Here is a 14,014-nt window from a genome sequence, read left to right as displayed (position 1 = left end):
CACGAAATTTGAATTCATGGAATACTGTTTAATTTGTATCTAATAGGATATATTAAAGTATTAAGATTAAGGTGTCTTAACACGAAATTTGAATTCATGGAATACTGTTTAATTTGTATCTAATAGGATATATTAAAGCATTAAGATTAAGGTGTCTTAACACGAAATCTGAATTCATGGAATACTGTTTAATTTGTATCTAATAGGATATATTAAAGTATTAAGATTAAGGTGTCTTAACACGAAATTTGAATTCATGGAATACTGTTTAATTTGTATCTAATAGGATATATTAAAGTATTAAGATTAAGGTGCCTTGACACGAAATCTGAATTCATGAAATACTGTTTAATTTGTATCTAATAGGATATATTAAAGTATTAAGATTAAGGTGTCTTAACACGAAATCTGAATTCATGAAATACTGTTTAATTTGTATCTAATAGGATATATTAAAGTATTAAGATTAAGGTGTCTTAAGACGAAATTTGAATTCATGGAATATTGCTTAATTGGGGTCTAATGGAATATATTGAAGCTTTCAGAGAGTTTTTACATTTTACACCTTAGCGCCATCAACAAAGCACAAACGTTTGGAACACTTTAACTGTCTTTTTTGGAATACATATTATGTAAATTTCATGAAAATGGTCTGTTTCTCAAGTTTTAATAAAAGGTTCTGTCACATCGAAATAAGATATATTTTAAAGAGTGTTTGGTCCTCATATCCTTCTTTGGGGTGCAATTAGAGATTTGGGACCACTTCCATTTTCTTCCTTGGAGAATTTTATATATTCGATGTATATCTCATAAAAAATATATTGAAGTTGTATGCGTTTTCTTCATACAAGCCTCAGGTAATGTAATTAGAATAGATTAAGAAATGAGACTTGAAAAGAAAGAGATTAGAAAACTGAAAACGGAATGACCTATAGATATTATATATTGGGACACTACGCCAATTTATAACCCCTTACTTCCAATATCTTAATCAATAAATGAACCAAGGGAAAAGTTGAAAGGATACAAAGTAGTCCCAATATACCGCAAATTAATAACTATACTTACTCTAAACCAACACATCTCTAATTAATAACTACACCAACCAAAAAATATCAAAGAATTGGATAGCATAAATAACTTAGCTAAATTAAGGAAGCGTCCATCCTCTCGTTACTCTTCAACACCATCTCTATGCTCTGATGAACTCATACCACTTGTGCCCCCTCGATGTACATATGATTAACTCGACAAGCAGCAAAATCACATCCCTTCACTATTGAGGTTCCTATATTCCAGAAAGCGTTCTACTCTAATAGTTTCTTCCCTCTAGAATTTCCTAAATGTAAGGTAAACAAACCTCTTGCTTCTCAACTCCCTACTTATAATGTTCCTGTAGGCACGTTGCCTAATTTATAGTAACTATCACTATTTCGTGTTTCCATCAATATACTAATTTACAGACCTTGTACTTCTTAATTCACGAGTTCAAAAAGTAGTCCCTTAGGTCCAAGTGGCAGTATACCTTGTTTGAAATGAAAATGATCCCAAAACCCCCAGAGTAGTTAAAAAAGACTCCCCCCCTTACTATGTAAGGAATGTATTTCTAAATAAAACATTATAATTTCAGCAGGGTTCGTAAACTGCAGAAGTACCTCATTTGTTGTATATTTTGTGCATTGTAGAATTGGGACAACGGGATTGTGTGTGTTCTGCTTCTGGTGATCCCCATTATACGACATATGATGGCCAAGTAATCCACTTCATGGGGATTTGTAAGTATACGATGACCGAAATTACTGAGAAATTTAACTTTTCTCTGGAAGTCAAAAACGAACACCGTTATGGAAATAAACGTGTTTCATACACTCGATCCATTTGCATTCGACTGGAAAAGGTCGTCATCAAAGTCATGCCGAAAGGCGTTGTAACTGTAAGTTTACTTTTTCAATTATTTGTTTTTGTTTGTTTTTACAGCCTAAACAATTGCACAGACTTCCGGTTACTTCCAGGTACTTCTGCGTACTTCCAGTTACTTCCGGGCAATTCCAGTTTTGGTTAAAAACAAAAGTTTATAGCACTATACAAAAGAAAATTATTCAAACAGTTGAGAGCGGTTATAAGTAGACAAGTGTTTGCTGCGAATGTTTTCCAGAGGGATGTTGCTCTTGAGATTTGTACACAACTGGCCAACTAGTAGAGGGTCTGCAACAACAACAACAAAAAATGGAAAATCGGTTTTCATCAAACGGAAATGGAATCATGTCATCTTTTCTAAGGTGACAGATTTATCGTTTTACCCTGTAGAGAGTGTGAGCCACCTGGCATCCAGATGTAAGGTCTTGCTGGAGGACGACTACTATACTATGAGATATAACGGAGCTTGAAAATATCTCAACTGGATCATCTGTAAAATGTTGAATATCGCATGCAACAGCAAGTCTTGGGAACATAGAGAAAGAACCGTTATTTTTTATTTTACAAGGTAGTCACCACTTATCAAGGCCCAGAAGCCACTCGGGGATAAGGGTTATTGTGTGTACAGTACGTTAGTGTAGGAGATTTGATAAAGTGTCTTACTTAAGGAGGCGGTTCATCAGGAATTTGTTCACATTAGACTTGAAGACATCCAGGTTGTAGTCAGGTGGGAAACAGGCAACTGGAACAGAGTTCCACAAGCGTGCACTTCTAAGAAAGAAGCTTTGTTCATGGAATCTATGTTTTGATTTTGGCACAGATAAGGAGTGGGGAAAATTTTTGACAGTAGTTTCAGCTAGGCGGGTGTTTATCATGAAAGATTGGCGAGAGGGGATGAGGGATTGGTGCTCAGACGAGCACCTGTCATGGTAGTAACGATAAAACAAAGACAGGCTCGCAACGTCTCTCCTGTGGGAGAGAGGTTGCAGAGAAGAGAAAAGGGCATCACCCACAAGGCCACGAAGCCTATTTTGTACTCTGTCAAGGCAGGATAGGCTGTTTTTAACAGCTCCTGCCCAGATGTGGCAGCAGTACTCCATCCTTGGACGTACTTGGCTTTTATACAGATAGAGAATTGCATCAGTAGTGAGATATCTTCTGGAGCGGTAGAAGGATCCTACCATTTTTCCAGCGATCTTGGAAACTGACTTGATGTACGTATTCCATTTCATCTCAGGGGTAAAGGTCAAGCCGAGAAGTTTATCAAAACATGGAGCTTCCCCTAGACGAGAGCCACCTATATCAATTGATACCAGATAGGGATCAGAGCGTTGATGATGTAAAGATAGGAGTTGGGTTTTAAATGCATTAAAAATAACCAGCCACCTCCCACTGTACCATGCGCTCAAGATCAGAGAAGAGAGAATCTGAGAGAACTTTGTCATTTACGGACTTTGATGTGTTGCCATAGATGGTCATGTCATCAGCATAGATGTCAATGAATGATTTAAGTATGTGTTTTGGGAGATCATTGATGTATATCAGGAAGAGAGTTGGGCCTAGGATGAACCCCTTGGGGACTCCAGCATTAATATTGATGGCCTTTGATTTCTGCCCATCAACTACTACTCTTATGAGCCTATCGGAGACAGTTGGAAATAAGTCATATACGACCAACTACGGTTATACAATTCCTGCAGTTACTTACATAGGAAACTGTGCTATTAAACCTTATACCGTGCTATGGAACAAGAAAGAGAAAGAAACAACCTTAGTAAAAGTTAGTAGGACGAAAAATAATGGGTTTCACAGAGCTGGGAGGGAAACGATAATGAAATACCAAGGACTTATGTACGCCATGAAAAGAAACTGGAATGTTAAATAAAAGACTTCTGCATACTTCCGGTTATTTCCAATTTGGTTTAAAAAAAATTAAAATTAAAAGACTTCAGCATACTTCCGGTTACTTCCAATTTGGTTAAAAATAAAATTAAAATTAAAAGACTTCTGCATACTTCCGGTTACTTCCAATTTGGTTAAAAAAATATACAGTACAATACAAAAGAAGAGCATTCAAATAGTTGACAGTGTTTGTACTTAGACGAGTGTTTGCTGCAATTTTTTCGGTGGGGTGGGGGGAGGCTATATTAAAGCTCAGTTGGAGAAGAGGACATCTTCTAACAGATTTCAAAGCCAGGTCCACCAGGATATTACGGGTGCACTGAGTAGCCCCACCCTATATTCAGCAACGTAACTCCATTTTAGGACGTATTTAACCTTTATAGAGTTAAAGAATTGTCACGGGAATGAGATAGTTTCTGGAGCAATAGAATGATGCAACCATTTTTTTTCTTGCGACCTTAACACTTCGCAAATTTTACTTCATTACGAATAAAAATGCTTTTGACAGCATACAGCCTTGGCATTATTGACTGACCATAAGTGGAACAATCGGGAGCAACCGAACCATGGAAAAGAATTTAAAAAAGCTATCTGGTACATATACTCAATTAACCAAGTGCAAGAGAGATACAATTCCTTATCAATTTCATTAGTATTCAGCTTTGGCCAAATTTCATAGACCCTTACATGCACATTTACAATATCTAGCAGCGAATATTATTACTCACTAGGAGTTTTCATACAGGCCATCATAAAAAATTCTTTTTGGATATGTGGTGTTCTCTGGAGTCTGGGCGACAACAAGTCTCCCCAAATTTCCAGTACAAGTCACCTCTGTTCATATCGTTTGCAAATTAGTTTGTGTTATTGCAAGAGTTATTTAGCATTGATTTTTCATTGGTAGTGACAATTAGCCTTCACTGGAATTTAGGTGGCAATCAGCCTCCTCAAGGCGAGGTCTGGTTAGTGCTTTCTCTCCTCGGTGTTTTCATCCTCATGGACCATCCTCGTTTATTTGGTGTGGCGCTAGTTTATGGTGACACTACAATTTTCTTCTTCTTCTTTTGTGAGCAACTGGAAAAAAAAAAATTTTTAATAATAATAATCATATTACTAATAATAATCATCATCATATTATTATTAGTAATAATAATAATAATAGTAATAATAATAATAATAATAATATTATTAAAAAATAATAATAATAGTAATGCTAATAATGATAGTAGAAGCGTTGATTTAATTTGAATAAAATAAAAATTAAATCAACACTTCTATAAAGAAACTCACAACCTTGATGTTAATCTTACGTAGCCAACGCCCCGTGCACAACATTTCAAATACAACCAGTGAGAGACAACGCGCGGAAAAATATTTATTTTTGTAAAATTGCGTTGTAATTTGGCCTCTGCATTCACTGTTTTCTTGTGTCTCATCTTTCTCATCCTTATGAAGCGTCCTTGTGTTGGATATTAGACGAACAACAGCCAGTGATACATATAGCTGTTTCTTTCCCATTTTCCTTTTCGCTTTTTTTCTGTTTCCCTTCCAATTTTACTCTTACCTTTTTTCTTGCTTAGTTCGTTTTTCAGTGTCTCTTGCTGTGGTAATTATTCTTTCATTGTTTTGCAGTCACGTGTTTCCTAATGCCGCAATCTTTCTTTGGTTCAACCTATAAACCATCTGAAGTATCTTGCTAGGGACACTACCCATGTATTTACACCTTTTAATAGTTTACTTTTTCTTTTTTTTTACATGGGGTTCACCACTTATCAAGGCCCGAAGGCCACTCAGGGATAAGGGTTATTGCGTGTACAGTAATCAATGAGATAGTATTGTAGTAATCATTAGTATTGGGTGTTCAGATAGAGTGTCTTACTTAAGGGGGCGGTTTGTCAGGAGTTTGTTTATGTTGGACTTGAAGACGTCCAAGTTGTAGTCAGATGGGAAACAGGCAAGCGGCAGAGAGTTCCACTGGCGTGCAGTTCTGAGAAAGAAGCTTTGCTCATGGAATCTATGTTTGGATTTAGGCACAGATAAAGAGTGGGGAAAATTATTGATGACTGTATTTTCAAAAAGGTTGCGGATTTTAAATCCTTTAAAAAGTTTGGACCCTTGAAATGCCCGGTTTATTTAAAATTACCGTGGATTGGGGAAAAGAGTAATAGACTTTCCAAACAGATTCGCAGAAGTATTTACGACTGCTTTAATTCTGTGACCTTGTGTTTGGTATATACTATGAGGCCTGTTTTTCCGTCTTTTCGCAAGGATAGTTTACCTTACATCCAAAATAGTAACATTGTATATCAATTCAAATGCCAGTGCGATGCTGGTTATGTTGGGCGAACATTTTTGCATCTTTTGACTCGTATAAACCAGCATGTTCCATCGAAGATCAGACAAGAGAGGATGGGGTCTGGTGGTCTCCCTCCTTCTGCAGCCTTGGACTCTGCTATTGGCCAGTATTTGGTTGACAACTCGTGCTGTGCCGATAGATATAAAATAGATTGGTTCGAGGTGCTACATAGAGCGGACTCCAAAAACCATTTAAAGATTTTGGAGTCTGTCTCTATCGCGGTGCGTCAACCTTCTTTGTGCCGGCAAAAGGAAACATCGAATGCATTGTTTCTCTTTGGGTAACTTTGAATCTTTTCTCCCGCTTTTTTTTTCCCCTCCCTCGTTGTGCGAATATTTTAATCGTTTTTAAACGTTAATAAATTTATTTTAGTGTCCCCATACTTTTGGCACATTTAATAAGTTCCCCATTAGAACTCTTTATTTTCGACATAATATTATTTTGTACGCTATCGATTTTCTCCTGACGAGATGATAGCCGAAAAGGCTCTCGAGAAACTTCCGCTTACTATTTTTAAAACTATATATATAAATTCTGTACCTCTAAAAATATATATATATATATATATATATATATATATATATATATATATATATATATATAGAGAGAGAGAGAGAGAGAGAGAGAGAGAGAGAGAGAGAGAGAGAGAAACAAGAAGGAACAAACCTAGTAATATGTTCACCAACGTTTCCTCTGGATGAATTATATTAAGAAAACAAAAACACCAGTACAAATATTTGAAAATGTTTCATGTGCAAAGTGTGACACTGTTCTATTTCAGAAATGGAAAAAGACGTTGGAAATTCAAAAAAGGAGGGGAGCCTTCGTTGTTAAAGAAAGGGAGATTTTTAATAACGTCATATAGTCGTTAATATGTTTTAACAGATATGAACGCAGTTAATATTCTTTCTGGAAAAAATATGTCTGTTAAAATTCAAATATATGTTTGTAACAGAAATGAAATGGTTGTGTTTTGTTATGTAATTTATTCATTGATATTATATATGTTAATTGTTATAGGAGGTGTTTTCTATGGTGTGAGAGGGTTACCCTGTGTCTACAATTAATATAAGTTCTTTTAATAGAAGTTTACTTATTAATGCCGCTACATTATAGAAACCTGCACATTGTTTAATTGTGCTTGAATTTGGGATAAGCACAGATTCAAGAAGTCTCTGGCGCGGTTTATTTAAAATAAATTTAACTACTTTTGCTTAAAGTCAAATGTATGATTATGCTACGATGAATGAGAGAATAATGCACTTAGAAAATTGCTATTTCTTATATCTCTTTTATGTTTGTTGAGCCGTGTTTCTAATTCACGCTGAGTTTCACCACCATATCTATGATGGCAATTTTGGCAAGGAATAGTGTATATACCTCTATTGGAAACTGGTTTGTTTTGGAGATGTTTTATAGTTTGGAATATTTGTCTTATAGTTTGTGATGTGGTTTGTATGATTGGAATTCCTATTTTGTTTAGTGTGTTACAAATTATTGTATTATTGGTGTGTGTAGATAAAAGAAGATGTTTGTTTATGAGAGAAATGTCTGGTGTATATGATTTTTGATTATTTATCCTGGAAAATATTTGTGTGGCTTTTCGCTTAGCATTTAATATGAAATATGTCAGATATTGCAAGGTTTTTAAAGTGTTTGTGAGGTATTTGAATTCTTCGTCCAGATATTCTGAACTGCAAATTCTGAATGCACATATTGTATTTTTTGTAGTTTTCAGGTTAAAATCATTTAATGGTAATCATTTCATTTTTTTAACTGTGAAAAGTAATTAGAAAATGGATAAGAGGTTATATATATATACATATATATATATATATATATATATATATATATATATATAATAGTTAATAAAATATGTTAAAAAACACTTTGAAATGATTTAAAAACATATTTAATCTGAAAGGGAAACAGTAGATAAATGGATAGTCCTTAATCCGCGGAGTTTCGAAGAAATACTTTCCTTCTCATCAGAGGGTAGGAATTAGCAAAATGCGGGATCGGATTTTGCGTGCAGAAGTATTTAATGAAACAACAAGTAAGTCAAAGATCATACTTGAAAACAAAAAAGTGGAGTAGAGTGAATATAGTGAAGAAAAAGGTGATTACACATGAATGGATAGTCTGGTGGAAAATAAAAATCCAGTGACGGTAAAATCCAAATGTAAAACTTCAAGAAAGTTAAAAGTATTTCCATTTGTACAAGTAAAATCCAAGGAAATCCCGTAATTGGAAGAAGATGGTCCATAATAATCCAAAGGCAGAAATCCATGGAATAATTCACAAAAATGTGTACAAGGAAAAAAGAAAAGATTCCAATAATATTAATAAAAGAAAAATAAGATATGCTTTACACTCTACTTCCGAGACATAAATATAAATAAAAAAGATCAGGGTAGAGAAAGAGGAGAAAGAAAAAAATGATGATAAAGTTAAATATAAAATATAAAATAAAGAATATATAAAATAAAGGGAAACAGAAGTCAAAATGACCCAGACAGGAAATGTTAAAGGCGGGAAAAATATATAGGGCAAAATAATATAGGTCAACTGAAATGTACAGGTTATCACTTAAAAAATGTCAGCAAGAGTTGTTAGACGAAACTAAATGGAAAATAAATAAATTAATTAATAAATAAATAGAAAATAAAGAATAAATAAAGAATAAATAAATAAATAATAATAAAAAAATAATAATGAAGAAAAAATAAAATATAAAATAAAATAAAAATAAAAAATAAAAATAAAAAACTAAATAAAAATTATTTAAGGGGAGGGGATGGCCAGTATCTGCAAATTCAAGAAAAAAACAAGAAAAAAAAGTAAGTAAATGCATATAGTAAAATATAAGTAAATATACATAGAAGATATGAAAGTGTGAGTAGATTGATATATTAGATAGATAGGAAAGTTTAAAGAATAAAGCAGAAAATGCAGATAAATAACCGGCCATGCAAAGAAGAGATAAAGAATTAAAATAAAGGATTATTAAATTATAAAATATTAAGAAGTATGTCGAAAAACAATAAAGTTAAAGAATTTTTTTATATCTATATAAAGGGTAAAAGTAATAACTATGTAATTTCAAAATTGCCATGATTTAATTTGGACTTATGTTTACAGAAAGAGATCAGTTCATTTTTAGAATTTATTATATTGTTACTTTGAGGGGAAGTAATTATAGTTATTGCTTCAGTTGTGCAGAGGCGACATGACTTAAAGCCTGGAGTATAAGACTTAACTTTTTTATGATAGTCCATTTGATTGAGAAGGGGGTATTGTTAGAGTTAAATTTTTTAATTAAAGTGGTTAGAGAAGTTCCTTGGTTATATATATATATATATATATATATATATATATATATATATATATATATATATATATATATTAGTGTATACTTTTGTATGAATTAGTGTATACTTTTGGGAGGGATATTAGGGTGGTGATTTAAAGTGAAAGGGGTGGGTCTGGGTGGCTATTTATAAGGCTATAATACTGGATTTCAAAGTATACTATATGCTAGGTAATATGTGGCAATATTTCTATGTTTTCTTTTTTATAAGGAAACGCTAGAGAGATAGGGTAGCAAATCCGTTGTGGGTGTCTAACAGTACAAAAATAGATTTTTGGATATGGATGATTGGCGTGGTGGAGTAATAGGGGGAATTGTACTATTAACGATAATAATATTAATAAAACCAAAAGTAATAACGATGATGGTAATGATAATAAAAATGATGATGATAGTAGCGATAATAATAGCAATGACGACGATAAAAATAATAATAATAATAATAATAATAATAACAATAAAAATAGTATTCATAATAATAATAATAATAGTAATAATAATAATAATAATAATAATAATAATAATAATAATAATAATAATAATAATAGTAGTAACAATAACTAGAATTTGAGTAAAATCAAGGGGTACAGATGAAGGCAAGGACCAAGACACCTGAAATATATCTAAGAGATAGAGGGTGAAGGGTGAAGTTAAAAGAACAAAAAAAGAAGAGGCGATATATATATATATATATATATATATATCCACGCCGTTAAATTAAAACCACCACACATCCAGTTAAGTACCAACTTTAACCCTAAAACATATACTACATACACTTAAAACTATGATAAAGACTCTATACACTTTTCTGCATTACACTATATATAATACGCTCCTCCTTTATTCAGAATTCGACCTCCCCCAACATCATTTATAATTTTAATTTGTTTTGATCTATTTCGTTCCTAATGAATCCAACGCTATATGCCACATCCCCACTATGTTACCTTGCATCTTCTCTACTCTTCTGATGAGAAGCATTAGGCTTCGAAATGCCTTGGCATAAAGAGTCCCTTCTATCTCCCAACTAATCAATTGCATTCCCTTATTGAATAAACGAACCAATCTATATTCACCAATATATATTTTTTTGACTTCATTTCCCACTCCTATTGTTTTAATATATATATATATATATATATATATATATATATATATATATATATGGTGACATTTGAGCAGACTTCCCCGCTGCCCCGCGCGACATTTACTCTAGCTACACCACTGCATATATATATATATATAGTGTTGTATCTAAGGGGGCGGTCCGGGTTACAGCAAAGGAGGGTGACACAATGCCAGTGGGTGACATTTGAGCAGACTTCCCCGCTGCCCCGCGCGACATTTACTCTAGCTACACCACTGCATATATATATATATATATATATATAGTGTTGTATCTAAGGGGGCGGTCCGGGTTACAGCAAAGGAGGGTGACACAATGCCAGTGGGTGACATTTGAGCAGACTTCCCCGCTGCCCCGCGCGACATTTACTCTAGCTACACCACTGCATATATATATATATATATATAGTGTTGTATCTAAGGGGGCGGTCCGGGTTACAGCAAAGGAGGGTGACACAATGCCAGTGGGTGACATTTGAGCAGACTTCCCCGCTGCCCCGCGCGACATTTACTCTAGCTACACCACTGCATATATATATATATATATATATAGTGTTGTATCTAAGGGGGCGGTCCGGGTTACAGCAAAGGAGGGTGACACAATGCCAGTGGGTGACATTTGAGCAGACTTCCCCGCTGCCCCGCGCGACATTTACTCTAGCTACACCACTGCATATATATATATATATATATATATATATATAGTGTTGTATCTAAGGGGGCGGTCCGGGTTACAGCAAAGGAGGGTGACACAATGCCAGTGGGTGACATTTGAGCAGACTTCCCCGCTGCCCCGCGCGACATTTACTCTAGCTACACCACTGCATATATATATATATATATAGTGTTGTATCTAAGGGGGCGGTCCGGGTTACAGCAAAGGAGGGTGACACAATGCCAGTGGGTGACATTTGAGCAGACTTCCCCGCTGCCCCGCGCGACATTTACTCTAGCTACACCACTGCATATATATATATATATATAGTGTTGTATCTAAGGGGGCGGTCCGGGTTACAGCAAAGGAGGGTGACACAATGCCAGTGGGTGACATTTGAGCAGACTTCCCCGCTGCCCCGCGCGACATTTACTCTAGCTACACCACTGCATATATATATATATATATAGTGTTGTATCTAAGGGGGCGGTCCGGGTTACAGCAAAGGAGGGTGACACAATGCCAGTGGGTGACATTTGAGCAGACTTCCCCGCTGCCCCGCGCGACATTTACTCTAGCTACACCACTGCATATATATATATATATATATAGTGTTGTATCTAAGGGGGCGGTCCGGGTTACAGCAAAGGAGGGTGACACAATGCCAGTGGGTGACATTTGAGCAGACTTCCCCGCTGCCCCGCGCGACATTTACTCTAGCTACACCACTGCATATATATATATATATATATATATATATATATATATATAGTGTTGTATCTAAGGGGGCGGTCCGGGTTACAGCAAAGGAGGGTGACACAATGCCAGTGGGTGACATTTGAGCAGACTTCCTCGCTGCCCCGCGCGACATTTACTCTAGCTACACCACTGCATATATATATATATATATATATATATATAGTGTTGTATCTAAGGGGGCGGTCCGGGTTACAGCAAAGGAGGGTGACACAATGCCAGTGGGTGACATTTGAGCAGACTTCCCCGCTGCCCCGCGCGACATTTACTCTAGCTACACCACTGCATATATATATATATATATATATAGTGTTGTATCTAAGGGGGCGGTCCGGGTTACAGCAAAGGAGGGTGACACAATGCCAGTGGGTGACATTTGAGCAGACTTCCCCGCTGCCCCGCGCGACATTTACTCTAGCTACACCACTGCATATATATATATATATAGTGTTGTATCTAAGGGGGCGGTCCGGGTTACAGCAAAGGAGGGTGACACAATGCCAGTGGGTGACATTTGAGCAGACTTCCCCGCTGCCCCGCGCGACATTTACTCTAGCTACACCACTGCATATATATATATATATATAGTGTTGTATCTAAGGGGGCGGTCCGGGTTACAGCAAAGGAGGGTGACACAATGCCAGTGGGTGACATTTGAGCAGACTTCCCCGCTGCCCCGCGCGACATTTACTCTAGCTACACCACTGCATATATATATATATATATATAGTGTTGTATCTAAGGGGGCGGTCCGGGTTACAGCAAAGGAGGGTGACACAATGCCAGTGGGTGACATTTGAGCAGACTTCCCCGCTGCCCCGCGCGACATTTACTCTAGCTACACCACTGCATATATATATATATATATATAGTGTTGTATCTAAGGGGGCGGTCCGGGTTACAGCAAAGGAGGGTGACACAATGCCAGTGGGTGACATTTGAGCAGACTTCCCCGCTGCCCCGCGCGACATTTACTCTAGCTACACCACTGCATATAGTGTTGTATCTAAGGGGGCGGTCCGGGTTACAGCAAAGGAGGGTGACACAATGCCAGTGGGTGACATTTGAGCAGACTTCCCCGCTGCCCCGCGCGACATTTACTCTAGCTACACCACTGCATATATATATATATATATATAGTGTTGTATCTAAGGGGGCGGTCCGGGTTACAGCAAAGGAGGGTGACACAATGCCAGTGGGTGACATTTGAGCAGACTTCCCCGCTGCCCCGCGCGACATTTACTCTAGCTACACCACTGCATATATATATATATATATATAGTGTTGTATCTAAGGGGGCGGTCCGGGTTACAGCAAAGGAGGGTGACACAATGCCAGTGGGTGACATTTGAGCAGACTTCCCCGCTGCCCCGCGCGACATTTACTCTAGCTACACCACTGCATATATATATATAGTGTTGTATCTAAGGGGGCGGTCCGGGTTACAGCAAAGGAGGGTGACACAATGCCAGTGGGTGACATTTGAGCAGACTTCCCCGCTGCCCCGCGCGACATTTACTCTAGCTACACCACTGCATATATATATATATATATAGTGTTGTATCTAAGGGGGCGGTCCGGGTTACAGCAAAGGAGGGTGACACAATGCCAGTGGGTGACATTTGAGCAGACTTCCCCGCTGCCCCGCGCGACATTTACTCTAGCTACACCACTGCATATATATATATATATATATAGTGTTGTATCTAAGGGGGCGGTCCGGGTTACAGCAAAGGAGGGTGACACAATGCCAGTGGGTGACATTTGAGCAGACTTCCCCGCTGCCCCGCGCGACATTTACTCTAGCTACACCACTGCATATATATATATATATAGTGTTGTATCTAAGGGGGCGGTCCGGGTTACAGCAAAGGAGGGTGACACAATGCCAGTGGGTGACATTTGAGCAGACTTCCCCGCTGCCCCGCGC

The 14,014-nt window shown here is 36.7% G+C and overlaps 1 protein-coding gene across 1 annotated transcript in view; it reads left to right on the top strand.

The window, feature by feature from the left end:
- The first annotated feature begins 998 nt into the window (after nucleotides 1–998).
- Nucleotides 999–14,014, top strand: part of LOC145245674 (zonadhesin-like) — a 248,332-nt gene continuing 235,316 nt past the window's right edge. Inside the window, exons 1-2 of the mRNA XM_080107232.1 lie at nucleotides 999–1,014; nucleotides 1,686–1,933. Of these exons, the coding sequence (XP_079963358.1) occupies nucleotides 999–1,014; nucleotides 1,686–1,933 (264 nt within the window). The remainder of the gene's footprint in view (nucleotides 1,015–1,685; nucleotides 1,934–14,014) is intronic.

The sequence above is a fragment of the Euprymna scolopes genome, chromosome 23 (assembly GCF_053919585.1).
Source record: "Euprymna scolopes isolate OS-2025 chromosome 23, ASM5391958v1, whole genome shotgun sequence".
NCBI classification, from domain to species: domain Eukaryota; kingdom Metazoa; phylum Mollusca; class Cephalopoda; order Sepiida; family Sepiolidae; genus Euprymna; species Euprymna scolopes.
This window is presented reverse-complemented; position numbering and strand designations above follow the sequence as displayed.